This window comes from Boleophthalmus pectinirostris, unplaced genomic scaffold (assembly GCF_026225935.1).
Source record: "Boleophthalmus pectinirostris isolate CB_2022bp ecotype Guang Dong unplaced genomic scaffold, ASM2622593v1 HiC_scaffold_13, whole genome shotgun sequence".
NCBI lineage: Eukaryota > Metazoa > Chordata > Actinopteri > Gobiiformes > Gobiidae > Boleophthalmus > Boleophthalmus pectinirostris.
In genome coordinates this window covers 18088594-18116301 of record NW_026571036.1, presented here as the reverse complement: position 1 = coordinate 18116301, position 27708 = coordinate 18088594, and the positions used below count along the sequence as shown (strand labels likewise).

The 27708-nt window shown below is 36.9% G+C and overlaps 4 protein-coding genes across 6 annotated transcripts; 1 reads left to right on the top strand and 3 right to left on the bottom strand.

The window, feature by feature from the left end:
- Positions 1–44: 44 nt before the first annotated feature.
- On the bottom strand, positions 45–7135 carry fbxo25 (F-box protein 25). 2 transcript variants are annotated; one of them, XM_020917371.2, is made up of 11 exons: positions 7024–7135; positions 6572–6705; positions 3100–3203; positions 2911–2957; positions 2744–2836; positions 2579–2672; positions 2060–2244; positions 1799–1981; positions 1401–1544; positions 1252–1278; positions 45–760 (listed from the first exon to the last, which is right to left on the bottom strand). In XM_020917371.2, the coding sequence occupies exons 2-11, from the start codon at positions 6685–6687 to the stop codon at positions 671–673; spliced, it is 1083 nt and encodes a 360-aa protein (XP_020773030.1). In that variant the 5' UTR covers positions 6688–6705; positions 7024–7135; the 3' UTR covers positions 45–670. The 2 variants fall into 2 exon arrangements, with proteins under 2 accessions (XP_020773030.1, XP_020773037.1); XM_020917378.2 differs by lacking the exon at positions 1252–1278.
- A 654-nt stretch (positions 7136–7789) lies between these two features.
- On the bottom strand, positions 7790–10842 carry fam110c (family with sequence similarity 110 member C). The gene has a single exon (XM_055149534.1). The coding sequence runs from the start codon at positions 10753–10755 to the stop codon at positions 9793–9795; it is 963 nt and encodes a 320-aa protein (XP_055005509.1). The 5' UTR covers positions 10756–10842; the 3' UTR covers positions 7790–9792.
- A 5754-nt stretch (positions 10843–16596) lies between these two features.
- acp1 (acid phosphatase 1) lies at positions 16597–23318 on the top strand. 2 transcript variants are annotated; one of them, XM_020941692.2, is made up of 6 exons: positions 16597–16696; positions 17267–17340; positions 17681–17794; positions 20531–20592; positions 21249–21354; positions 23097–23318. In XM_020941692.2, exons 1-6 carry the CDS (start codon positions 16660–16662, stop codon positions 23172–23174), a joined length of 471 nt encoding a protein of 156 aa, XP_020797351.2. In that variant the 5' UTR covers positions 16597–16659; the 3' UTR covers positions 23175–23318. The 2 variants fall into 2 exon arrangements, with proteins under 2 accessions (XP_020797351.2, XP_020797343.2); XM_020941684.2 differs by lacking the exon at positions 17681–17794 and adding an exon at positions 17512–17625 and having other exon boundaries at positions 16598–16696.
- A 237-nt stretch (positions 23319–23555) lies between these two features.
- LOC110155880 (ALK and LTK ligand 2-like) lies at positions 23556–26489 on the bottom strand. The gene is made up of 6 exons (XM_020920057.2): positions 25984–26489; positions 25249–25616; positions 24847–24897; positions 24680–24760; positions 24529–24603; positions 23556–24224 (listed from the first exon to the last, which is right to left on the bottom strand). Exons 2-5 carry the CDS (start codon positions 25547–25549, stop codon positions 24539–24541), a joined length of 498 nt encoding a protein of 165 aa, XP_020775716.2. The 5' UTR covers positions 25550–25616; positions 25984–26489; the 3' UTR covers positions 23556–24224; positions 24529–24538.
- Between the last annotated feature and the right edge of the window lie 1219 nt (positions 26490–27708).

Sequence of the window (27708 nt, the reverse complement as noted above, 5' to 3'; positions counted from 1 at the left end):
CTGAGAAAAGAACATGACACTAAACCATTTCAAAAGAAGGGTTTTATTGAGGTTACTTTCTCCCAAATAGTCACAATAGTACCTTTTAGACTACCACCACACGAAGCGCTGGAGGATACAAAAGTTTAAGAAAAGGGTATAAAAGGTAACTCTTTTCATAAATAGTGTTTGTACATTTCCCTGTCTGTTACGAGATCAATATATTTAAAAAATCTTAACAAATCGTAAGGTTTGACAGAATCTTTCTAAAGTGACTTCACAAAGCAGACGTAACACGACAATATACAGTAAACACATTAACGGACATGCATTCATATAATCTCAAATACAACATGTCTAATTGTGTTTTATAACACCATGAGTTAGTCTGTAATGGTTTACAATGGTTTTCATTATATTTACATTATGTAAACCAAAACACTTTAGTCCTTATTTCACATTATGACTTCTTATAAAACAACACTTGTATAGACATTATTTTCCCTCCATGTGTTTGTGTTCAAGGTTCTTACACTTTTACCAACATTCGGAAAGTTAAAAAACAGTACATTTTCCACAGGAATGGATGAATTAAGGACATAAAATCATTGATCATTGCTTGAAGCCCTTTGTATTTGACTACACTGGTAAAGTCCCATACACACTTTTGGTTGGTTTTGGGGGTATTGGGTTAATACTGAAAGAGTTCAATAAAGTCCTGTGGGGAGATGGGCATGAGGCACTTGTCTGGGTCAATGGCTGTGCAGGGGTGTCCCCAGTCCTGTAACAGACAACACACTTTTATATAAGAGATACTAAAAACGCTTTACATGTGTGCATTTACATTTGACAAACAAAGTATAAGTGAAGGTGGCATCAAGGAAATCCTGTAGCAACATGTTGACTGGTACATAGCTTTCCACACATATGAATATATAAATAATAGTAAGATTTAAGGAAATATATGTTTTACTTAAGAGCACTGAAGTTGCAGATTGTTTTACTAAGCTCTTGAATAGAGCTGTGATTATATAGCACCAAATCGTGGCTGGAATTTCCAATGCAAAAAGACCAACTAAAGTCTAAAAGTCTTGTGGTTAGATTTGGCATATTACTGCCTTTTGTTGTCAGCCATTTCATGCACAGCTGATACAGACCCCTTGAAAAAGTAAAAAAAAAAAAAGAAAAAAAAAGAAAGAAACAAGGTATGTCCATAAATGCAGTCACCCAGGATATAGCCATAGTAGAAATGTATCAAAACAAACCAAGTACCTTGAATATTAATGCCAGGTGTAGATCCTAAAGAATAAGAGTCGAAACAGAGGCAAGAGGAAAAGAAACCACACCAGAGAATGGGTTAAACAAGATTCAAGATAATAGATTTGAATTGTATTTACAAGAATAAAGATACAGGATCTTACCTGCCAGAAGAGGATGTGACAGTGCTTGCAGTAGTGTAATGTGTCCCCATATTGCTCTCTCATGGGGTAATGTTTCTTTAATGTGAAGTACATGAGCTTCCAGTCCACGTTGTCACTCTTGGTCAAAACTAAGTTCTTATGATACTGGATTTAGGGAAAAATTAAAGACAGAAACTTAACAATGTGATGTGTGATGTGAATGTACTCATCAAATCAATAATAAGAGTCAAGAGTATCCAATAATAAAATCACCAACATTTTTGTGAGGGTTCAAACTGCATTAAAAGTGTTGTACTCCTGCCCTCTAGTGGTGAAAGGCTCAAAATACAACCAATACAATATTTGGACTGCTTCTTGGGGCAAAATATGTGATGTATCCATGAACAAATATTTCTCACCTCTTTATCAGAGAAGTGAAAGTAGCAAAGCTTTTTCCACAGTATCTTGTCCTCACTGAGGAAGCGCAGTGTGGGCATGGCCTGACCCAGATTAATGATGTCACAGGCGTCAGACAGCTTACTCAGAATCTTGTTGTGCATGTGAATGGGCAGGTCGCTAAGGGACATGCCATTGCACCGATGCTGAGGGAGAAAACAGAATGAGCGTAAAAACTATTAATAAAAATATATACTTACAAGTGTGTGTTTGCGCTCTCTCACCTTTGGGATCTGCAGGTTGTTGAGCTGCTCCTGCCACTTTAGGATAACTTCCAGTCGGGACATCCATATGTTAATGTTTCCCACAAGGACCACCCTCCCCACATGAACAGTCAGGCCATGCAGCGTGGAAACCAAGTCCTGCAGCAGGTCTTTGACGAGGCGAGGGTTATAGCAGTCATCTAGCACTAGAGGGTGATGTAAACAGGAAGAAATTACTTGAATGTAAGATATATTAAGTATAGTGAACAAAATAATGGGTGCTAAAAGTTTGTGTTTTATGTCAAGTTTAATAATTGGGTGTAGAAAACTATAACTGCTATAAACTACACGCATTTTAATGATATTCTCAAAAACATCTTCACTTTAAGTGTTCCACCAGTAGAAATGCAGAGGCCCACTCGCTTGACTGGTTCTCTGAGCCATAAGCTGCTGTTTAACAATTAAAAGGTGTTTGGTTGCCCAAGGCCTGGAGTCAAAGTTCTCAAAACAACTCAGTTCAACTTAATTCAAAACACTCACCTTTCTGTACAATCTTTTCAAGTATATTGAAGTAATTCTTTTGAGCAGCTCCACTTAAAGATGTAAGATGGTACCTGGCAATTAACTGGAATAGCTATAAGAAAAAAGAGACCAGGTTTAACAAAAATATAAACACATTATATATTATATTTTACAATGAACTACTTTAGCAACATAGTTGAATCTCCGCAAGTCCTCAACAGCAGTGGAAAAGTCCAGACGGTTAAGGGCTTCTCCAAGTGTGCTGTATCCTTGCCTCTGAAATATCAAGGGGAGTCACTCAAATCCTCCATCAAGAAATTATAAGATATACAAGATATAACTTAACTTACTTCTTTAGTGCTGACTTTATGGACATATATCCATTTGTCTTTTACAACTAGGAGAGATTTAAAAAAAAAAAGTTATGTACAAAAAAAAAGGTAAAATATGCAGTAACTTCAAAGTATGGTGAGGAATGCCTTTGTTGTCCCTATAACCCCAGCATGAGGAATGCAGCTCTACAATTATGGGGCACTCACAGTGAGACTTGGTGCTGTTGTTGTAGAGGTCCTTTTGCTGCTTGACGCTGGTCAATTCACAAACGTCTCCCACAAACACACCGTCTTTGTCATCACTGCACAGTCTGGACACAAAGCAAATGCTGGTATTACTGAACAGCAGAAAACATGGTAATGGTCAAGAAAAAAAAGATGTGGATATATTAGAAAATGACCATTATTATTTTTTTATTTTTCATAGCAGTTTTTTTTTTTTTTCAACCCAAAACAATCTTAAGGATATAGAGTATGAAGGAACAATTTTTCCAAAAATATCTGAAACAACTATAAACTTTGCTATGGTCTAAATTTCTAAACAGTGCACTCCTATACACAAGAAAAGTATAAAAAAGTATGAGCCTACAACCACAGTCTTCTTCCACTTCAAACCTGTAACAGTGTAGTCACATTTTTTACATTACCCTGTTCACACTTAGATGTCAAAATAAAGCATGTAGTTTATTTTGACAAAGTTCTTAGTAGTAGTTCAGAGTTTATATTTATCTTTTATTATGAGCCAGAGGATTGCCCTTTTCTTAAAATGAACAAAGACTGGATTGACTGTTCTTTTCTGAGCTACAAACACTGAAGCTTGTTTTAACAAATACATAGTACATGCATGCCTGTGCAAGTCCTTGACAAGGAAAGGTGAGCCCGTTTTCTCAAAACTATGTTGTTTGTTACAAATAAAACAACATCAGGCAAACACCATGAACAATAAATTAGCCAAGAACATTTTGCATTTCACACAATTTTCCCCGTTAATATACTAATTTGGTATAGATGCCAAAATCAATGTCACTGCACTCCATATGGAAAACTGTACTCCACATTATAGTTCTTAATGACAAAATGTTGTGGGACTTGATAAGTATAGAACCTATGATAGGATCTCAGGGAGGCCTCAGACAATTCTGATTATTGTTTTTTGATTCATTAATAATAAAAATATTTAAGCACTTGAACAACTGCGGAAAATCTGGACCTATATTATTTCCATATAGATTTTAAGTGGGTTCAGCAATACCGTTTATTTATTTTCTTGTAACCTATAGATAAAAACGCAATGATCTGCATAAAAACATTTCAACAACATGTTAATTTAAATTAACATGATGTTGCTTTGTTCAGATCAACATCTCATAACAAAATCTCATATCGTGAAAAAGTTGTAAAAAAAGGTTTCGAAGGAATTGAAGATGGTCAATAGCATAAACTGTTCCTTTTTTTGAAGAAAGTGTTCAAGAAAGTTTTAAGAAAGTGTATCTCCTACTCTGTCCATCTGGAACATGTTTTAGCAGGATCTGAGACAATCCAATCTGAAGAATATAGCAAATCACAGTTATTTATGATCATTTGTACTGTGTATTTGGGTTCATTCATGCTTATTTTGTGGACTTAAAACAAAACATATGCCAACACTTAAGTGCTTACTACTGATACAAAACACCACATATTGTTTGACTGGCATGAGAATGGTCTATTCAGTAACACTGTGTGCCAGTCCAAGTCCTTTATAATGGGGCCCTTTCTTATAACAACAAGCCTATATATGCAGCTATAATATGTTACTGGGGTCTGGCAAAGGTTGGAGAGCAGCCAACAAGTGACTTCAGTGGTCATTGACATGTGAGAGATAACACCATTGCACTGCTATGACACACATGTAAATCATTACACACAACACAATAGCAGGTGCTGCTTTAGTATAACTTAGTAGTAATTTGTGCTTGGAGTGTATAGTTTAGATTAAGTTCTGGTTTAGACTGTCTTTGTATGGATTAGGGTTGTTAAAAAAAAGGATGCCTTTTGCCTATCATTACTGATAATTGCACAAGATTTAGTAAGGATACTGATTAGTAAGCTCATTAGTGCACTTCACTGATATTGACTGTACTAAAAAGAAATTCCGTAAGTGGGGCACATTTCCTTAATAACTGGTCTAGATGTATATCAGACCACCTGAGCTGGTAATATTAAAGAAACTACAATTATATGTTTTATAAATTACATTATACTGCCTGTCTTTTTAAAAATTCTCATTAAGGTATAGAAATTTGTATTGAGTATGGAGCCTTTTTGTCAGAACCAAAATTGAGCAACTGCATTCGTATTGATCCTGTTTTTTTTTTCAATGTGGATACAGTGATCACATATTTTCTAATTTGACGCTAATCATTTATGGGGCTAGGGGTACAACTTGATGTCTTAAAGTAATGCAACCAAGTTGATTGACCTGTCTTCAAATGTTGTTTCTAGTACCCAATATTCTAGCAAAACAGGATTTCATATATAGTGGCCTACTTAGTTGACACTGTAGGCACTCAAAGATCAAACTAATATGCTGACAGAGTAAACAGATCATACAATGGTAAATATAAAATCAAATACACAAGTAACACAAACATGAGCAGTATTTGCGCACATAATTGGAGTACTTCCTATTTTATCACAAGCCTGTGACTATAGACTATTAGAGGGCCTAATTATAGCATGATAATTATTTCTCTGAATAAGCTGATGTCATGTAAATTTGCACTTTTGATTTCAGACCAGATCATGTGAGTCTGTCTGTTTCCATGGAGTCTCACTGGCAACAGCAGCAGCTCTTTTAATGGGACACACTACACCACCTTCTCCTCATATCGAATGGCCAGGATAAAGTTCATTCAAATGGATCAAACTTCAAGAATAGGATTGCATGATTAATCACAATTAGATAAAAATTTCAATTTCAGTGGTTGTAAAGAATGAATAGAACACTGAAACTTTAATGAAGTTTCCTCTACTAACTACAACTCAATTTCTGTCTAACAAAATAAGTTAATATCTTTACAAACATGTCCCAGTAAACATTGGATTCTTGTACTCGTATTGTTTTGTTTTGTTTTTTGTATTGTTGCATTTCAAGCATGTAATGCTCCTGGGCATGTTTTAAAAGTGCTGAAAGGAATCATATTAAAACATAAATTGAAAAAACATAACAAAAACATCTACAGTCCATAACAAATTTTGAATGTTGTTAATAATGCTGAGTGTGCTGAATGTGCATCCCTTTAAAATAAATGAAATGAATAGAAAGAAAGAATTGCAAATCTATTTGTAATTGCAGCGTGTCAGAAAAAAACCCAAAACAAAAACAAAATAGTTTCACCCTATAAAAGTGCCCAGATCCTTTTGGAAACTGTCAAATATCAATGACACAATCATTTCTATCCTATAACTAAGTCTTAAATATTGTATTCATATAATGTCATAATGTCTCTCGTTATGGATAACTGACCTATTGTTTAGTACAGGGGAAGTTAACCTTTCATCTGCATGATGCTGTTAATCATATTAAACTATTACAGTCAACTGATCTTAATTACTTGTCAAACGCATTTAATGGAATCTGGTATGGCAGGTTAAGAAAAGCGACTCACAAAAACAAACAAATTATGAATTGACTCACTCAGCAAAATCCAAGTTGTTATTTTCCTGGCCATACAAGATGATCCTCTTCCAACCATTGTCAGTCTTCTCCCAACACCATCCAGGAGACCGCCAATCCTTGCCCAAGAAAGGCATTTTGACCGAAGCTAGTTTCTGTGTAAAAGAGTGGGGTTTGGGTTAAAAATGTGCTGTCAGTTCAAATAAATACCAAATAATAACCACCTTTATTTTGGTTAACACAATGCACCAGTTCGTTATAATAAGTAATGACACTTTAAATAACCATAAAGCACAATTTACACACTGCAACAATGATGCTGATCACTAAATATTCAACCATTTTTTGATGAAACTGAGGATAACAGAGAGTGACAGTCGAATCTGCACGAACGGCTGTAAACAAAACTGGATTGCACGATCGGTATTATTTTAAAAAATAAACAAAGCTCTTTAAAAGCCTGATAAACTAACCTTCACACGGAGTCGTCTCCTTTGTCGTATCCTCTGTCCGCTTTTCTGCCTGCTGCGTTAGAAATATTGACGGAAGTAAACACAGTGCAGAGTGTAGCATTCCGGCACTCCCCCTCCGTTCTGTGATTGGTTAGAAATTCCATATTTATCTTGTTGCTACCCAAAACGGCGGCGCTCATTGGTCTACTGGGCTGTCAATCACTTTCTTATTATAATTCCGTATGTTTTGTTAGAGGCTTTCGATTACACGTGACTGGGGACTGCGCACATGCACTTATGTTTTGATTTTGCAATGGGGGATGGGGAAAGGACTGGACAGTGGTGATGCTTGATGTTGCTACTATCATGCACGTTGAGGTAAATGCATAGATGGCTTGCACTCAAAATATAGACCTACTGTACCCCATTTATATGTTATGAAGCTTTTTGTCTGGGTCAGTGTTACAGTAGCGTCAGACCATACTCTGGTTGTCTACGCATTAATAATACACTTTTAGTTGCATGACAGTTGCTTATAAAATTCTCAGTGAGTCTAGTCTTCTATTGTGTGATGTTGTCTAGACGAAACGTGAAGTAGAGTAGACAGTTATTTTATGCATAAGTGTGTGTGGACTGCACATACTTATCAAAGGTGAACTATGTAACTTTTCTGATTGATCTCCTGCTTGCCTCCATAGTGAGTAGTTATTGCCTTGCCTGAAATGTTTGTTAGTATGGGAATAAACATCTTGCACTTAGTCAATTACATATGTTTTTTATTGCTCATTAAGATCGTTAAAAACATGCAGACTATAGGCCACAGGTGTCAAACATAAGGCCCGGGGGGCCAGATCCGGCCCCCCAAGACCTTTAATGTGGCCCTTGGGTGATTTTCTACTAAAATATTTTAATTATATTTTCTATTAAAAAATTGGTAATTTTTCTGCGGTGTTTATCATAGCAGCGTCTCCAGCGTCTCTGTACGTGGCCCCTCCCACCAGAGCAGCACAAATGAAGACTTGCCTCTTTCCAAACGCTCTTAAAGGGTGATCGTTTTGACTGTTGACCGTGACACCCTCATCAACAAAATGTCCAAAATAAGAAAAGTGGACGCTGAGTGCAGGATTTTCTGAGAAAAATTGACTTATTCCTATTTGCATACAAGTTCATGTTAAAACATTGTGTTGAAATTGAATTTTTCTTAAAGTTTCAGATTGTTCATAATATTATAATATTATAATAAAGAGTTCATCAATTAAAAACGATTTCTGTAATAGATTTGCATTTCTCTGCACAAATATTTGAACTTATTGTTATTTTTGGGGTTTATATGCCATGAGTTTTCTGATCCGGCCCCTTTGGGATCAAAGTAGATTGGATACGGCCCCCCGGACCAAAATGAGTTTGACACCACTGCTATAGGCTATACTGTAAATGTCCTATTTTGTTGTTTATTCTTCATAATTTCCAAAGGCAAACAAAAATATATCATAACAGATGTAACAGTTCAACAAAATATCACAGGATAATGCCACTGAAGTTTTTATGTGGCCTCTTTTTATGTGGACCATGGTATTGAGTGATGTAGTGTATGGACTGTGAAACAGTAGCTTGCTTACACTGCCCCCTCCTGGGGAACAGAAGATATAATTTATAAAATATAATTGCCAAACTATTCAGTAGAGTTTAGTGGATTTTCTTAAATATTTATATGTTACATCAGTTCAATTCCAAGTATCTGTAACAATACTCACTTCAGTATAAATCAATGGTGCAGTAGCAGTAAAATTGAGATCATAGGGACACAGCAACTTGAAAAAAAAAAAAAAAAACTTGAAAAAAAGATAATTTTAAAAATCCCCCAGATTGGTGTAATCTCTATAGAGCTACATAGCCTCTCCAAAATATCTTCATTCTGTCTTCAGTGTTGTGCAAGTTTGTCAATAAATTTGGCCTACTTGGTAGAAATTGTGGGGCCATAAATATGAGTAAAATTATGACTAACTAAAAAATAAGATGATTAGCTCCCAAGACACCTATTTGACTCACATACTGATCATCATAATAACACCCCAGGAGGTAAGAAGTGCTAAATGTAATGTAGACATGCTCTTGTTGGATTCTTTTGAAGAATTAAGTGCATGCCTGAACTTGTCTTGTTTTGTTCTATCAGTGCAACTTAAAGGAGTGCCTTTTTTACACTTGTTTATCAAAGCGTAAAATAGGTTTTCAATACAAAATTATTTGTGGAAACAATACAGGTAGGGTGTGTGTTTATAACATTCAGTCAACAATACTCTTTTGTTCTTCTCAGGCTCAGGTTGCAGTGATTGAGCTTTGATTAAAAGGTTCTTTCAAGGAAACAGACAATACACAGCCAGTGTGGAAGTAGACAACAAGGAAGGAATCAAGTGGAAAAAAATTGGTTTTGTCAGCCAGCACATTATTAAACCTATTACTTAACTAAGGCCTTTCTTAGGTTGTAATTTGAACATTACTCAAGTGCACTATGTCACTATATTTCCTGTTCATCTTTTACCCCAAAAAATGGGAGGTGGGATACTTATTGCACAATGACTATGTACAAGATGAATTTGTGGTTTGTGTTTTGTTTTTAAATGTCTTCCTTTTAAATATCCTTATGGACCACCTTGAGTCTGAACTAAAAGCTGATTGAATCTACAACCAAATATATAAACACATTAATAACCCCATCAGTATGACATTTTAACTTCCAAGAGCAAAACTGTATACTTAATAAATTCTTGCAGAGAGTATTCCTATTAAATGTCACTCCAGGTCTCGTAGCTTCTTCCCAGTCTCTGTTGCATTCCTGCAGCTGTACAACCATTTTATTATCCTCGCATTTCTCTCAATGACAGATGTCTGCTGCCGAAACTTGTCCAGCACCTCATCCTCCTGTAGACCATCACTGCCTCCACTGCTTCTGGAGAAACCATCGTCTGAGTTGGACACACTAACACTTCTAATATGCTCCTTCAGCTCTTCTGAATGTACTGAAAAATTATCCTTTCCCACCATCTCAATAACATCACCGCCCAGTCCACAGTATTTAAAAAAGGCATCAAAGTCCGCAAAGTTTTTAGAGTATCTTGAGCTGATGTCGGAATGAGAACGACTGACTCCTTTGCCCGATCTTCTGAATTCTTCTGGGGCATCATGAACGGTGAGTAAACTTGAATTTTCTTTATTTCTTTTCGTAACCATGCCATCCTGTTCATCTGGGGGAGCTACTACATTCACCGTGCATTCCTGTGTCGTGCCCTCAGGTGTGGGAATTTTGTCCTTTTCCGACTCTTGCACGCTTTTGCTCTGTAACTTTCTTAAAATGTGGTGCCTTCGGTCATTGGCTGAAGCTTTTATTAAATCACACTTCTGTCTGTATAGGAGCAGAGAATCAGGACGGGTTTTTGAGCTCGATCTTCGTACCTGTCCCGGTGAAACACTTTGCAAAGGACTACCGCTTATAGTCACTGGTAGGTTACTCACAAGCTTTCCCTTTGAGCTCTGCCTGGATGACCCATTACTACTAACAGACACTGACCCAATGGAGATCACTGGTTCTTGGGTAGTACTGATGACTTGTTGGCTTTTGACGTATTTTGGTTTACTCATAGCAAGCCTCTCCACCGCACTCAACCCAACTTTGGTCTCATTCTCCAGCTCCATTTGCCTGCGAAGATAGTCTGGGCCACGCTCCAGGATTTTCGAAGGAGCACTTGTAGTCTCCATTGTAACAAAAATGTATAGAAAACAATATAATATAAAAAATGTAGAAGCTTTCTTGCTGTAGAGAAAAGTTATAGAGATTCCATATGAGTCCACTTCATGTCTGAGCTTGAATCAGTACAGGAGAATTCACCTTGTCTGTTCAAACACACTGTTCATTACCCCACCCATTGAGCTCAGTTTTAGCCAAACACAAGCCCGTTCAAAGTACACCTGATAGCATCAAGTCCGAACAGTGAAAGCTGACACTTCTACGGAATCTTCCTGCTTGAGATCTGTGCGTTCTCATGCCTGTTGCTCAATAAATTGCCACTATACATTCTTGTTAAATACATGACAAAATCGTGACTCAGTTTGCTTAACTTACTGATTGTCTAAAAGAGGTTTGGCATTCAGCTCACACCATTCACCATAAAAATTACTCACAAATATTGCCATAAAGAGCCAGTATATATTTATAGTAATGTACAGCCTTCTGCAAAACTACATGTAAAAATAATAATTTCAAATTACATTTTTAAATTGATTTCAAAATGCACTAAAATATTTGTTGTTTGGCTTACCTCATAAAAAGCAGTTGTGTTTCATGTGTTCTTTTGAATTTCACTGGAGTTGAGGAACAAGGAATAAGAGAGAAATGGGAAAACTGGTTTGATCAGTTGTTTTCTACTTAATTAAGGTGTTACAGGTAAGAGTTAGGGTATTCAGCCTCAGTCATTCTTTGTTCATATGAATTAAGCCTTATTAAAGTATAGTTATTTAAAGTGTTATTCTAAAATAATAATAGTTAAACCCTATCTAGTCTTAAGTATTGTGTTGAATAAAGAAATAATCAGTCCATGGGAAATTTGATTTACATGTATTGTTAAAATTTTGCATCTTGTTTATTTACAACAAGATTCATTGTAAAATGCTTTCTACTATCATGTAACAACATTTGCGAGGAAGACTGGCTACAGGTTTGAATTTACAAGATGTATAATTTTTTGTTGAAAACAGAATCCAAATTAAAGAAAGGCCATTAATTAAGTTCCCTTTTCAGATCTCTTTGAGCTCTTGTAATTGTTCTATATTGATGCTTGTAATCTTAGTAAGCATCACTTTTTATACATTCTCATTTTTGGCACAAAGAGCTATGAAATTGCCATGATTCATAACAAAGATATGTGAAGTTGGTCATTTCCTAAACTGACAATCTGGGACTTCACAACAGTCTTTGAACAGATAGAGGGCAGCACTGCAATATCTAGAGATCAGCCACTATCTGCTGCATCACAAGTTACTAGACTAGAGATTTTTTTTTTTTTTTTAACAGAAGCAGTTCAAGCAAATGATCTTTGGCATATTCCTATTCCACCCAGAACAAAAACATGTCAGTAACATTCACCCCAAACACCTCTTTGTTGTCATTACAGATGCCTCATATTAATATTGAGAAGAGTTTCATGGCCCATAATTATCAGATCATTTGCCAGACTTACTCAAATTTGTAAGATTATGTTTGGATTGGCTTCATCCACTCACTTGAGATATAAGCATTTTTTTTATCTCGTGCAAACAAATGATGAACTAAACTTTTCAGAATGTACAACTGAAGACTGAAATGACAGTAATGTATTAATTTGCACGTGACAACGTTAAAGTACTTTTATTGGCTAATAAAACATGTTATGTTATATATGTAACATATATGTTATATATGTAACACTTTTGTATGGTATTTGGATAGAAACTTTAGAAATTGCATTGAGTCAAGTCAGATGTTTATGTTTCAATTTTCTGCTCTTTGCATAACAAGTTAACAGCAGTATTTTCTATTTCTCCTTAGATGGCTTGGAGGTGAAGGCTGCTATAACTTCTTCCGGTTTACTGAGTTAGCGGTAAGACGTGTTATCATGTTTATTATAATTTAGTGTGGCGTCCAGGCAAACACACTTGCTGACGCCATAAAGCCCTAGTCAGAGCCCTCCTGAGTATTCACACCTTTATTTAATCCTCACTTATCCGCTTCGTTAGAAAAATATATTCTCAGGCCTAATATGATTGAGCATTGGTTTCTAATTGTGTTTTTATTCGGCCATTCACAACAATTACTGGCTATCTTCAAGACGTGAATGAAAGCTAATTAACATGGCTTGCAAATTATCAAATAGAATTGCAGCAGGCATCTTTTGCTTGTTTGAGTTATGTAAAGTAACTATTAATTAGTTTTTATGCATGCACAGCTAATAAGCAGCAATGTAAGGTCATCACACACACACTGGCAGTCTATATTCCAAGTGCATCTTACAGTATGAACAAGACCTAATAACTATTGACATGGCATTTCCTGATTTCTTAAAGGGATGTGATAACAAATTTATGTGAAAATGAATTGCACAAACATTGATCAACCAAAGTAATAAAATAAAACGAAAGAACACAATAAAAGTCACTATTCAAATAGGATTAAGTTATACCATGTCATAAACAGATGTATCAATAACAGTAAGCAGAAACAAACACTGAGTGATGAAAATATACTGCAGTATTCATTCAAATGTTGTCTCTCTCTTAATGTTAAGATGGCGGCAGTGTGAAGGGTTGTCATCACAAAAAGGTAATATTCAAATACTTGTGTGAAATGAAACCAGACCTTATACTTTGGACCAAACTACGCATCTAAGTCCAACATTTTGATGGAGCGTGACACAAGAGGTAAACCGGGCCCAAGCACAGAACTGAACGTTGAGTAAGTTGTAGCTGTGCTTGAGAAAATAATGACATCTTAGCTCCTCTGTCATGTCCAAATAACTGTGTCATGAAGCTTGGATGATTTGGAGCAAACATCTGCACTGAACATGCTTCTGGGAAATTTTATACATGTTTAATGTTGACGTCCTATTTATTTATGTTCAAGTCCCACTGGTAATTATAGATATTCTCAACAATATGTCTTTGCTGGGGTACACCCTACACAGTTGCACAGTTTTTTTTTTCCTGGGATGATATAAATCCAGACCCCTCCACTTCATTCAATCATAACCATGAAGGGTTGCACTCACAGCTCACAGCAAAAAGGAGTTTGCATGTTTCTTCTCGTGTCTCGGTGTGATTTCTCCAGTACACCAGTTTCCTCCAACAACCCAAAACTTTCACAATAGGTAAAAATTCTCCAGTTAAGGTAGGCCTGACCAAACCTAGCTCAAAGTCACAGGGATGGGTCTTTGGGTGTTGCATTGCTCCACTGCTCCTACAACAGTAACTAGGTAGTATATATACAGTTATTTAACATAAATAAGTAATGTATTGTTTTGTAAAATATGTTTATGTTAAGTCCATTGCAGAATGATTGTAATTAAACATAGGCAGATGATTAAGATACTGATAATACTATTTTGATTATGTTGTTTTCTTATTTTGAAGATACTACAAAAATAGCTGATAAAGAAAATCAAAAACAAATGTATTTTGGACACATTTAATTTAACTTAATTTTTTTGTCTGATATTTAAACACATGTTTTAATGCATTTTGTTGGATTTTGAAAATACTGTCTGAAAATTGTTATTGGGAAACATAACATTTTTTTTATTGTTTCAAGTTAGCTTACTACTATGTATGAAAGCTTCAGCTAACAAAAAGAGTAGTCATCACTGGTTTTACTTCAAGAAACAAATAAGGCTGTTGTTATCTGCATGAAATTAGGCAAATTTGTGTTTACGGCAATAATGACTGGTAGATAGAGATGAAAAGCCCATTTTATTGGTTTTATTAGTTGTTTTAAAGAATTTTCCCAAGATTTCAGTAGAGCAATCAAGCGAGCCATTTAAGAATCTGTCTGGGTAGAAAACAAGTACCATCTCACAGTTAAAATTCTTTTTCAAATGCCTGTCAAGAATGAAGGACTTAAACTAACAACTGAAACAACCCAGTGTATGATAGAGGCAAGCATTCATTGTTTGTATTATTTATTCACTGTATGATGTTACCCACGAGTCCATATGATACTACAGGATAATAGTCCAATAGGTGACCTCTGGGTACCACCACATAAAGATAAGACACCAGGTTGTTTCTGCATCAAGACCATCTCAGGGTCATCCATGCCAAATACACACAAATCCTGAAATTATTGTCTTTGTGAAAAAAAGCAATTTCAGCAAAAGTTTAGATCACCACATTGGCCATTGTTCAAGTACAACATGATGTTGAATTTTCAAGCTTCAATGCTAACTGGTTTAACATCTGTTGGTTTGAGGGACTTGTGTCTCAGCTATGTGATCACTGCTGCCATCTTAATCATACGTGCATGTGTGACTGGAGTAAAGATGGCATTTCAAAGTCCTGTATTCCCCAAAAATATTCATGTGAGCTGTAAGCCATATTATAATGCTGTTACTTCCTCAAAAACTTACCTGGAGTTGTGTTTTGTTTTATACACATGTTGGAGTAATTCTGCATTTTTAGTCTGTCTACATCTCCAAAGCTCAATATGCTCTGTTCCACTTGTGATGTCATGAAGAGGTAGTTTTGAAGTTAACAGCTCCTTTTACCTTTTGTTCAGTGGAGATTGACAATTCTGAGAGGGATCTGACTGCAGAGACCCTCATATAACTAACCTATATCCACAGGTCCCTAAAAATAAACAAACATTGCCCATGCCAAAAGACTGCCAAAGTCCACTGTTTCCTGCCTGCTGAACACTTTTATTGTATTGTATTAACTTGTATGGCCATATGGCATCACAATGAGAAGAGAGAGAAGAGAAGAACACAGCCTAAATATGCAGTGAACACGTGTGAATGAAACAAAACTTCTGGACTGAGATGTCTGTTTTTTTCCTGGTATCAGCTGTAGCCACTCCTCCAGTTTGGGGGTTACAGCCCTGACTGCGCTGATCACCACAGGCACCACTGGTGCCTTCACCTTCCAGGCCTTCTCCAGCTCTTCCTTGAGCCCCTGGTATTTCTCTAGTTTCTCATGTTCCTTTTTCCTATATTGCCATTGTCTGGTATTGCAATGTCCACCACGACAGCCTTGTTCTGTTGCTTATCCACCACCACTATGTCTGATTGGTTCGCCCTAACCATTCTGTCGGTCTTTATCTGGAAGTCTCACAGGACCTTGGCCCGGTCATTGTCCACAAACTTTGGAGGTGTTTTCCACCTTGACCTTAGGGTCTCCAGCCTGTACTCTCTCTCTCTCTCTCTCTCTCTCTCTCTCTCTCTCTCTCTCTCTCTCTCTCTCTCTCTCTATATATATATATATATATATATATATATATATATATATATATATAATTTATTTATGCAATTTTAAACATCTTTATATATGATCTATTCACAGGACAGAATCCCCTGAATCTGTATTTTCCCTATGCTTAGTCTATAAAAAGCTTAGTCTATAAAAAGCTTAGTCTATAAAAAGCAAACCCTCCTGATAGGGTCTGCATAATTTCAGCTAAGACCAGATTTGCCAAAGCAATGACACCACAAATCATACTAATTAATACAAGCCTGTCACAGCACCGAAACACAGTAAAGTAAAATAATTAAATGTTAACCTGTTTTTCATTGTGACTGTCATCCTAGTAACATATAACATAGTAACACATTTATATAAGAAATACAAATCAAAACCATTTTTGTTTGTTTTGTTTTCTGGGTGCCTGGACTGGAGGATATACTTCAAAAATAAATTACAGTGTTGTTTTATCACAGCTCCCATGGAACCGATAAACGTCTCTCGAGTCAGACATAGCCTATTATGGACAATGTCACAGTATCCATTATGTGGAGATCTGGCTTTGTTCAATGTAACGACGCAGAGAGTACAGCGTCTCTTGCATCCTCTAGCTTTTACTTTTTTTTTCAGGCGCCTCTTGGTCGCCTCAGTGGAATTGCTCAGGACCCCTGTCAAAGCATCATGGCGGCCTCTAAGTCGGTCTTGTTCGTTTGTCTGGGTAAGAAACAGTGATATCAAACCACGTAATCTATGACAAGTCTCAAACTTGCAAATGTACGGGTTACTGTTTAGCTCATGTATAACTGATGTATACAGTTTCGTTTATCTCCTAAAAAGAGTGAAGCTTCTTTACAAATTAATGACAGCGCACCATTTTTATCCGGGTGTTGGTGGCGCCATTCAGTGTTGTACTTCTACGTACCTTCATTAAAAATGAATCAAAAGATGTTTGAATGACAAATCCACACGCTGAAATAGCCAAGTTTTTATTCTGGGAGGCATTTCATGGTGTGAGAGAGGTCAAGGGCCTCGGGTATCTCTACCTCCGGTATCTCTGTTAATAATAAATAACTTTTACTGTACGTGAAGGCCTACTTTCCTCCTTTGTGTTGTCATTACCAGTAGAGTGTTGTATCCACTTGATGAACAACCTGAGTAGCTTTGCCATCGTTATTAAAGGCTGATAGGTACATTTCCTCATCATAAGTCACTGATAATAAACATGTATGCCTTACACACTCCATGCAGTATAAAATCAGATTTATTAAACTTTGCTCTGGTATCACAGGGAACATATGTCGATCCCCAATTGCTGAAGCAGTGTTCAGGAAGATGGCCACGGATGCTGGAGTGGTTGATAAGGTACTATTTTCATAATTCTATTCATGTAATACTTTAAAGCAGTTTAGTTTTGATTTCAGATGCCTCATCTAAAAACTACAGCTTTTATCAGTCATACAGTTATAATGTGGTTTCTTAACATGTGCACAGTTTATCGTTTTGTTGTTCTGGATGCTTCTTTCTTCTGTGTAGTGGAGAATAGACAGTGCTGCCACCTCCACATATGAGATAGGAAGCCCTCCGGATCACCGTGGGCAGGCCTGCATGAAACGCCATGATGTGCCCATGAGGCACATAGCCAGACAGGTACGACTCCTGACTTACCTTTAGCTAGCCCCTCTTTTGTTTTGTGTTGTTACAGTGGGTCATAGACAGTGGTGCCACTTCTGACTGGAATACAGGCAGCTCCCCAGATTCCCGAGGCCTGGCTTGTCTAAGGAATCATGGCATTGAGACCAGCCATAGGGCGCGACAGGTATAAAATGACAGGTGCAGTAAGAGAGAGAAATATTCATGTTCAGTCTCTGTCTCTTATCATTGTGTATATGCTGTCCAAATTGATCCTGGCATATAATCCACTCTGTAAATTTTGGGTCAGAGGACAGTTCTTTTTGATCCCTGTTTTGTCTGAAATGGATATAACCATGAACAGTACAATTCTTGTCTGCACCTGTCTGCTTTAGCAAGACTGGAATAAAAGCTCATTCCTGTTACCTTTTTTATCATGCAAATCAGATTTCTAACAAATAGACAACATTGGTTTTACGTTTTTGGCTAAATAACTTGTATGAAACATATAAATTACATGTACTGTATTTAAATTTACAACAATTGTACCAAATCTGATGTCTGAAGTTCTGAAGAATTTCTGTTGATAGTATATCAGTACTGCATTTTCAAGCCACTGTTAATAAAAAAGTGTATTCCATGTGTTTTCAATGTTATAGTCAACACTGTTATGTGTAAATAAATACAAAACTAAAGCACTTTAAATATCTTCTATATACATAGATGGATATAAATGTATTGAATTATTTTACTTTTAGTGTTTTTACAGAACAAATCTATCACCTTGCTGCATATTAGGGTCATCAAAAAAAACTTTTTTTTTAGATTCTCTAGATTAGAACCCTGCATTTGGTTCCATATCTGGCCATAAATATTTAAGTCCAAATGTAATACATTTTTATACATTTTATTTATTAAATTTATTCATATTTAGAGGTTGCTCAAGACACTTGAAAATTGCATAATTTGAATAATTTGTCATTTTATTCCACAAACACAAACTGAAACTTGCATAAAAATTACTAGAAAGTCCATAAAAGTTCAGTCCGCTGTTTGATTTTTTTTTGGCAGTTCAAGAACTTCGAAGAAACGCATCATGCTGATGGTGACAAAATCACAATCTGCTTCCCTTCGTGATCTGCTTGATTAAAGGCATCTCATCGCTTTGGTGGAACCTCTGAACTTTCCTTTTCCATAATATTGTGAGCCATTAGCTTCTTCTGTTCTTCTGTCACTCTGGAGTTGAAGAATGCCAGGCCAACCATTTCTTCACTCAAGTACCAAAGATGTCGACCGAAAGCTCTTAAAGCTGCTTTCTTGACAACCGAATTGACTTTGACAGCTTCTTAAGGATTATCAAATCATTTGCAGGAACTTCAAAACTTTATGCAGCTTGAGCAACCTCTAAAACATCCTTTTTCTTCCAAATTTCTTCCTAAATCATCTTTTGGATGCAAAAACCTAATGCAGGGTTCTAATCGAGGTTATCTGAAACTTTATTTTTTACCATGGTTTTTGATGGACCACCCTACTCCATGTTTCAAACCTTGATCTAGCCTCAAATTACATGTTTGACCGTGTTGGGCCTTGAGGCCTTTGGAGCTTTTTCTTTCTGTTACTCCTATTCCCTAGTTCCCTAAAACTCTTGAGTGGATTGAGTGGTTTTCCTCATTTGTATAAAGCTCATTGCTCAGGTAGGGTAGTCATAGTGTAGATCTATTTTTCTAGTCTTTTCAAAGGCAAGTCAACTTTTCTTTGGCTAAATAATCAATAAGCTCTGACAAGCTTGTTCCATTTTCTCACATTTGTTTAATCACTATCTTTTGCTCCTCCCATTCCTATTCTCTTTATTTTCCTTGTACATTGGTAGGCTTTAAATATGCCAGTGTCCACCTTGGGCAGGCGTTGACATATTAATAACACAATAAATAAACTTGTTTGCTTAGTGAAGAAAACGTGATCCAAAGCATTTGAAGTGCCTTACACCTTATCAGAAGTCAAGCAAGGACATTTAATTTATTGCTGGGCACCAAAAGAATGAGAATTACTTGCAGCCGAATAAAACATCATGTGTTTGAAATCATAATTGCACTTTTCATTTGTTTTTGATGCTTCAGAAGTTGTCACAGTTGTCACATATAGACTTTGTGTGAGTAACCATAGAGTTGAGAGAGATTTCAAAACATGTATAATATTGCAGTTGTTATGGAGACATAACATTTTAGAGTGTTGAGCATGTAGTCTATAATAAAATATATTTTACAATTTAAAAAATACAATTAACTTGATCTATGAAATGAGTCATCTAGTAAAAAAGCAGTGTATTTGCAATCTTGTAGTTAATTTGTTGGTGGTTTATTTGATTGTATTGTATTGTGTTCAGATTATTTTTTGCTCTGAACTGGTGCTTTCATATCCGGTGATTCTTGGAAAAATTGGCTCCGGTTTTTATTTATTATTGAGAGGAGTCTTTGGTGATCAAATTTTTTTTTTAAAAATCTGTTGTGGGAACATGGAGACTTTAAAAGTCCTGCTTAATAACTCTTCAGTAATGTGATTGAGCAGAGAATGTCATAACATCTGGATCGATACTGTTTTTTGTACCTTGTTTGTCTTCTACCTACCCTTTCCACCTTAAAATCTTTCATACAGATCTGTCCAAATCTGTTCAAACTATTTAGGGTACTGCTTATTCTATTGGTGCTAAATCATCCAAAGTGGCACAATCGGGGTGAACACTTTCTCTACAAAACATTCCTCCTAACAGATGTGCAGCTCCCTTTCATAATCATATTTTTCAAATAGCTTTTACAAAAACATTTTTGATAAAGTATAAAATTTTACAGGAAACGATGGATCCCTATCTGACTCCTTTGCTGCACATGGTCAAAAGTAAATTTTTTTTGTTCTGTGTTTCCCTCAGGTGACCAAGGAAGATTTCCAGACCTTTGAGTATATTCTCTGTATGGACGAGAGCAATTTAAGGTATTTTTTTAGTCAAGTCAGTGGCAGTATTATTATTATTATTTTATTTTTAGAAATCACAGTTTAATGAAGTTGTCATGTGTTTTCATTTTTTATATAGTAGTTTTTATACTATTTGTTTGCCTCAGGGTCAAATTAGGCTACGCGTCAAAGTGAACCACTACCATTAGCACTCAGACCAAAGCCATGGTAACATCGAGCTGAAAGTAACGTATAGGAGAAGGCCTCTGTTTAATGAGCAATATCCTTTCTTAAGCTCTTTCCAAGGTCAGGGGGGAGGGATATTTTTTGCTACTTTGAACGTTTAGGGATCATTTTGAGATCACATGCTCACGGCAGATCTTGATCTGTAAGCAGCTTACTGAGTTCCTTAGATGCCTTGTCTTTGCTCTTTGGGCAGTTTTTCTCTTACACATTTTTCTCCCCACAAAGATGACCAGAATCAGAATGAGGAATCAAATCTTGTTTGAGACAAAAGACAACATTTTCTGTTTTATTTCCTTTTGCAAAAAATAAACTATTTGAAATATTGTTTGTAAATATTTATGACCTGGTTTGAATTTGCAGTGGTGAGGATGTTGTAGTTACATTGGCAAATGTTTGAGTGGAATGTCAGACCATGTGTTTAATAAGATGACATCTTCTGTATTTTGTAGTGATTTGAAAAGGAAGGCCAACTCTGTGAAAAATGCCACAGCCAGGATTGAGCTTCTAGGTTCATATGACCCTCAAAAGCAGCTGATCATCAAAGACCCATATTATGTAAGTTCAGTTTTTTGTATTTTTGTGCTTTTTTTGTTTTTTGCTTACTTTCTGTATGAATTGAAGACTATTGTAGATGCGTTTTTAACTACTTAAACCGCTTATGTCATGTAAAATGGGCTTTTAACCATGTCATAGCACTGTTCCCTCTTTTCGTATTCAATTGTATTTCAATTGATTCATGCATATGTGAGTAATCCTGTATTGTAGGGCTGTGGGCCCTTAATTGTTTAGTCAGTTAATCGGTCAATGGTGTCTTGGTCAACCAAAATTTGTATTAGTTGACTAATAATTTTATTTGCATTATATAGAATTTATGTGAAACAACAGCAGAAAGCTGCTGAAACATGCTACACAGGTCTCCAGGAAGAACAGTTCATAGCTAAGGTCAATTAAATAGAATCAATCAGTTACCCTGCCGAGGGACTACAGGTGGAAATTAGCACTGGTGCTACAACCTAGTACAATGCATCTCTCCTGTTAAGGTTCATGTATATTGTGCACTGTCCCTGTCTTATTAAATGAAAAAATAAATAAAGGACAAGTGAGTGAATGAGTGAATGAATGAAGATTAGCTTAGATTTTGGTTTTATATGTAAAAAGGCAAATTAAACTTATGATTCACACATTCATCTTTATACAAATACTTTGTTTCCTGGTACTTTTTTTTTGCATAAATAGTTATTTTTACATGAACTCCCATGCAGGTGTGGTCTTGTGAGTGCAGTTTGTCAAATGTGACTTTGAGGGTGGTTTGTCACACTAGAAATAACGTGTTATTTTAAAACAGCATGAATGAACACTGACATGTCATCATTTTGAGGAATTCAGTCTTGGAAGTCTGGCTAACACTGCGCCTGGGGGAAGAGTTTTTGGGTGCCTTTTTGTGGTGTTGTGTTGCATTACTTTGTGGGTTGAGGATAGTGGTAGAAAACAGGCACCATGTTATTAGTTATGTGGCTTTAGGAAGCTGTGGTGGACCACAGGTTATGTGACTGTAGTCAGTCATATTAATTTGTCTCAGAGTTTGGCATAGAACAATGTGTTTCTGTGTATGACATTCAGCCGGAATGACTGCCCTCAGTTTGCCTGAAGAAGAGGTGAACGAATGCTCTTTACAGTCAGGGCAGTCTGCTTATCATGAATAGGACACTTGGCTGCAGACACAGTTGCTGTCAACATGTCTAGAAATGTCTAATCAGAAACTCTGAGCCCTGTGGTGAAGTAGTCTCTGTGTCAATAAAATATCAAAGCAGCGTGACTAAAGCTACAGCCTTCAAAACTGTGATCAGATCCGGCTAAAACCAGGGACTGGAGGAACGCTGAAAACTCTTATTAGCTGTGTTTCCTCTTTAACACACTGCCACTGGCCTTCCTACTTTTATTAAACTGTTTGCTAGAAACATTGAAATATCTGCTTTTTGCATGCTATTCTTTTATTTATTTATTTATTTTTTATTTAGTTTTTCTAACAAAAACTTTTAAAGTCATTACAAACTAATAATTCTGCTGACCATTTTTATGGTCAGTTTGCTCCTGATTATTGTTTGTACAGAGCAGAGGTTGGCTAAATCTTTTTTTTTTTTAAACAATTATGGTGTGCAGAGATAAATTAAATGTTTTTGCCCACCTATGAGAGATCCTAGAAACTGTACTCTAGTTATATAATATTTATTATATAGATCTGAATCATTTGTTTGTTGTTTTTTGGAAAACTTTAAAACTTTTTTTCTCCTTTTTAGGGAAGTGACAAAGACTTTGAAACGGTGTACGAACAGTGTGTGCGGTGCTGCAAAGCTTTCCTGGAGGCTAACTCTTGATCTGAACAACTTCTCAAGTGTTATTGTCAACAAATCTGTAATGTAAAAAAAATAGATATCACTGTTTGCACATCAAATGCTTTGGTTTGGTCTGATCTGTAAAGTAGCAGTAGTTGGAATACAATTAAATAGTCTTTGAAGATATTGCTTGAGCTTCACGCTTTCTTCTTTCTTACACTTGGGGATTTCCAACAAACTACTACATCTACTATCATTTGTAAGTTATTGTATACTTTATGAATTTAAAAGTTAAACTAAATCATTCAGTTGTACCTACGTGGGAAACATAACATCCAACACTGTTATTTGTAACAACCTTATAATTTATTTTAAATATAATTTTTCTTTTTAAGACACATTTGATAAATGCCAGTCATTTAACTTACAATATGTAAATATTCTCTCTTTGTTTAAACGGTCATGTCTATATTATGTACAGTGTGGACCATAAATATAGACTTTACCAATACAACCAAGATCCACAGGTAAATGACGTACCACTGTCTTCTTTCTCTTAAGACATCCAAGTTTGTGTTAATAAATTAAGAATTAGTCCTCAATAGTACTTTTGCGGCACGCACAACTTCATTCATCTTTAGTAGTGCATTCGATGGGCACATTCAAACTGCGCACATGGTCAGTCAACCCATACCATGCTGATGGTCTTTTTGTCAGAGAAATTGGCAAAATAAAAAATATGCAATCCCTTTTTGTTTTAGGAACATCTTTTTGAATGGCAGCAGTAACAGCAGCAGAAAAAACTTATCACAACCACTCCTGCCTCTGTCTTCCTCTTGGTGCTTGCTCCATGTCTTGTTTTGGTGATGTTGCCTGGATGTGCCCATGTGATCACATCTGACCAATGAAGTGCTCAGAGAGTAGACAGTAATCCATGTCCATGAAGGACTCTTCAGAGGGCCAATGTGGAGCCTAAAATCAGTCAGGAATAGACAGTCCATATTTTAGGCTGCCCCCTTCCTGCAGTCAAAGGCACTTCTTTACCAAAGGTTTTCTTTCTTCTGACCGATTCAAATGATTGCACCTCCTAACCTATGACAGAGAAGTGCCACAATATTAAACCAAGCTGCGGTTTTGGGCTTGGTAGCTCCTGTCCAGGAAAGAATGCTGACTTAGAACTCTAATAAATACATTAGGCCAAGATGTATGAGCCTGTTTTAAACCGTGTGAAAATGTGTTTAGGCAGAAGGCATATGATTCAAGATGACAAAAGGCAGTACACTAGTATTGTCTTTTGTAGCATACAACTCTGCAATAACACTGGAAGGAGCTGTGCCACAGTTTAACTTTTGAAATCTGTCTTAAAGCACTAATGACCAAAGTACATACTAATTACCTTGTGCTTGTTATCCCTCCATGCACTGTGGGCTGCCTGCTAACCGTGTGAGAAGTCGTGCACATCTTTTAAAATCTGGAAATGGTAAAAAGTTACTGCCGTTAACAAATGCCAAAGGTTGCTGAAAGACAATCTCTTGTTTGTGGCTTACATGCTGGAATTGTGCAGTCTCTTGTTTGGTGGTAAAGTCTGTAAGCATGCTTTCTGCACTTTTGACTGAAATAGAGCGGACCTAAAAAAGAGACAAACAAGATTTCAACCATTCCCTATCTGCTTAGGCTTCACAACAGTTTTCACAGATGTAAAAATAGCCCTTACCCGCTATGTGCTGGAGGAATTTCCCCTTCTGTTTGGGATTTCGGAGGGACACTACAAATGAGAAAATAAAATATTGTAGAGCTATATGAACTTCAGTGTTTGTACTTTTATTTTTTTTTAAGTCAAGAGACACTCCTGTCAGGGGAATAGGTAGCACAATAACTTCAGCCCTTTCTATAATAACTCTCGGTTAATAACACATAGGAGTGTATAGGCTGTAATCGTTTTACCAGTTGGAATGTACTGTATTGGCAATGCATTTAGCTTCTTTTCTCTCTTATTAACAATTAGACCTACTTACTGTGTGTGTCAAAGATTGTGGTGTCTTGAATAAATCCTATCCTTCAAATTCACATTTTACTAGTGTCCGCACATGAGCATCCGGCACCGCTGTACACTCACCTGCCACCTGCTCTCCTCTGCCTGTCCGGGAGCTTCGTAAATCCCTCGTCTCCAGAACTGAAACTCTACTTCGCGATGAGAACGCCGTTTCTCTCCTGGTACTTGCCCTTCCCCGGCTCTCATCCACGTGCCTAACAGCTTCCACCAGCCGCCTATAGTCCTCTCTCTCCTTCTCCTCCTGCTGCGCGCGCCCCGCTGGCGAGGCTCCTGAGGGCGCGCTCACGCTGCGGCCCGTTAGTGCGCACACGAGGAGCACCAGTCCCATGGCAAAGTGCGTGCGCGGTCCTCTCATAGCTCCCATCCACCACGGTACACTTAAGTGAGCAACTATTACGAGTTTGCGTTAAGTGAACAGAATATCCAATTACCTGGAAAAAATAAAAATAAAAATGAAGCAACACTGAAACAAGTACAATACAGTTTGTCAAAATTAGGATTATTGTTCCAAAAATACGATATAGAGGAAACACAGGATTTCAGAGACGGATTTATTGACAGGCTTTTCAATCAAGATGTAACGAATGGGAATGCAACTTCATCTGGTGTACATGAATGGCTCTGGCTCCTGCTTGACTCCAGGTCGTCTTCTGTTTTACTCAGAAGAACTCTGTGTGTAGGCCTGATGTGAAGAGAATTTCACCAGATTTCTTCAGCCGTAATTAGGTACAACATCACATGATGTGTCATTCAATCAAACCACACTCTTAACTGTAAAAGCCAACTATGTAGAATTACCTTTGAAAGTCCAGATGGTAAAAAAACATCTGCCAGAAAGTCCGGTAACCAAGGGAAGAGCGGGGTCTCCAGTGTGTAACACAAGCTTAGTTACAACTTATTGTAGCAGTAGTATCCTCTGAATGATGGCTGCGCGTAAAACGCTTCTCATGTGCCTCCTCCAGCCCGCTGCGCGTCCAGTGCCCCCTGCAAGTGCCGCTCACTTTTTATGACACCGCTGCGATGATGACCTGTCCCAGGAGGCTTACGCAGCTCCCCCAATAATAATATGACACATTATTTGCAGATCTGTTCCAGCTCCGCGCGGCTGAGTCCACTTTAGTTGACTATCACTTGACCGCTGCTGATCTTTCTCTTCTGGAGCCCCCTCCTTTCCTTTACTCCATTTGTTGGTGCGATTACAGGAAACGTTTCTCCTGCTAATACTTCCAGAGAATTTTCCTCTCAGTTACAATGTAGACACCAGCATCTTTGGTCCTATAGAAGATTCCCATATCTCTTGCAATTTCATTGTAAATCTACTATTCACACTTATTCGGTCCATTTGTCGGGTGATTTAACGAAAATAGCCTAATTTAAGCGCAACTCTCTCAAAGTCCATGTGGTAAGTTCTGGTCAGCCGCTCCACAGAAAACAGAAGTTCACAGAGGGATTGGTGTGATTTGTGCGATTGGTATAGCTCCCAGTAAGGGCGTGTAATTGGCCCCTTCCTCACTCCCCCACCCCCCAAACGGGACTTGAGACTAGTGGACAACTTTGGAACAAAATGAATTCGGTGTTGACGCTCAAGATTTTGATGCCGTAATTTCAGACAACATGACTGGAGAGTCCCCATAAAAACACTACACACACACAAATGTTTAACCTTAGTATTTGTTATGAATTCGTTCCAGTAATTACTGAGAAATTAACCATTAATTAAATAAACAAATGTACAATTGGCAATTAAACAAAGCAAATTCCCCCACAGAATATTGATCTGTCCTCCCGCATAGTTTTAAAATACAGGCAAAGCTTTGAATGTTGTGATGTCACCTGTACGCAACCAGATATTGTCTCAAAATTTCAGATAGGTTACATATCAAAAAAAGTCCCCTCGGCCGCACTGGGGCCAAACGCAGACTTGGTTTCTTTGCTATAGAGACCAAATCAGAGTGGGTCATTTAAATAAGGGCACCTGTTCTGCTATCAGGTCAATTTGTGAGGTTAATCCTGTTTTTAAGACCATCATTTGTTAAAACGAGCAGATTGGATTAGGTCTGTATTTCTGTTCTTTTTAAGAGCACTGTACCATAGTTAAAAAAAAAAAAAATACATCTTAGGTCATGAGCCAGCAGCATTTGGACTACAATTGTTTCAGTAGGGGGCATCATGCAGTCACAATGAAATGGCTCAATAACATGTCATCTCTTAACTCCTAAAGAAAGGCACCAGTGTCTATAAGGGGCTAGAAGTAAACATTCAAAATAGAAGTATTGTTGCGTTAACACGATTTTACTTTTTTCAAACTAGTTACACTATATTAGATCTCATCTGCAGAAGATAGTAGAGATAAAAGCTCTGTGAGGAGGGCACAATGAAATATGCACAAAAAGGTGATATAGGCTACCAACAAAGTCATTTAGTCATTAGGACAAATTTACAGTAGAGTCAAATGGAGCACGCTGGAGACTCAAATGGGTGTATCCTGTGACCCTTTATATTGTGCTCATTTGTAAATGAAAA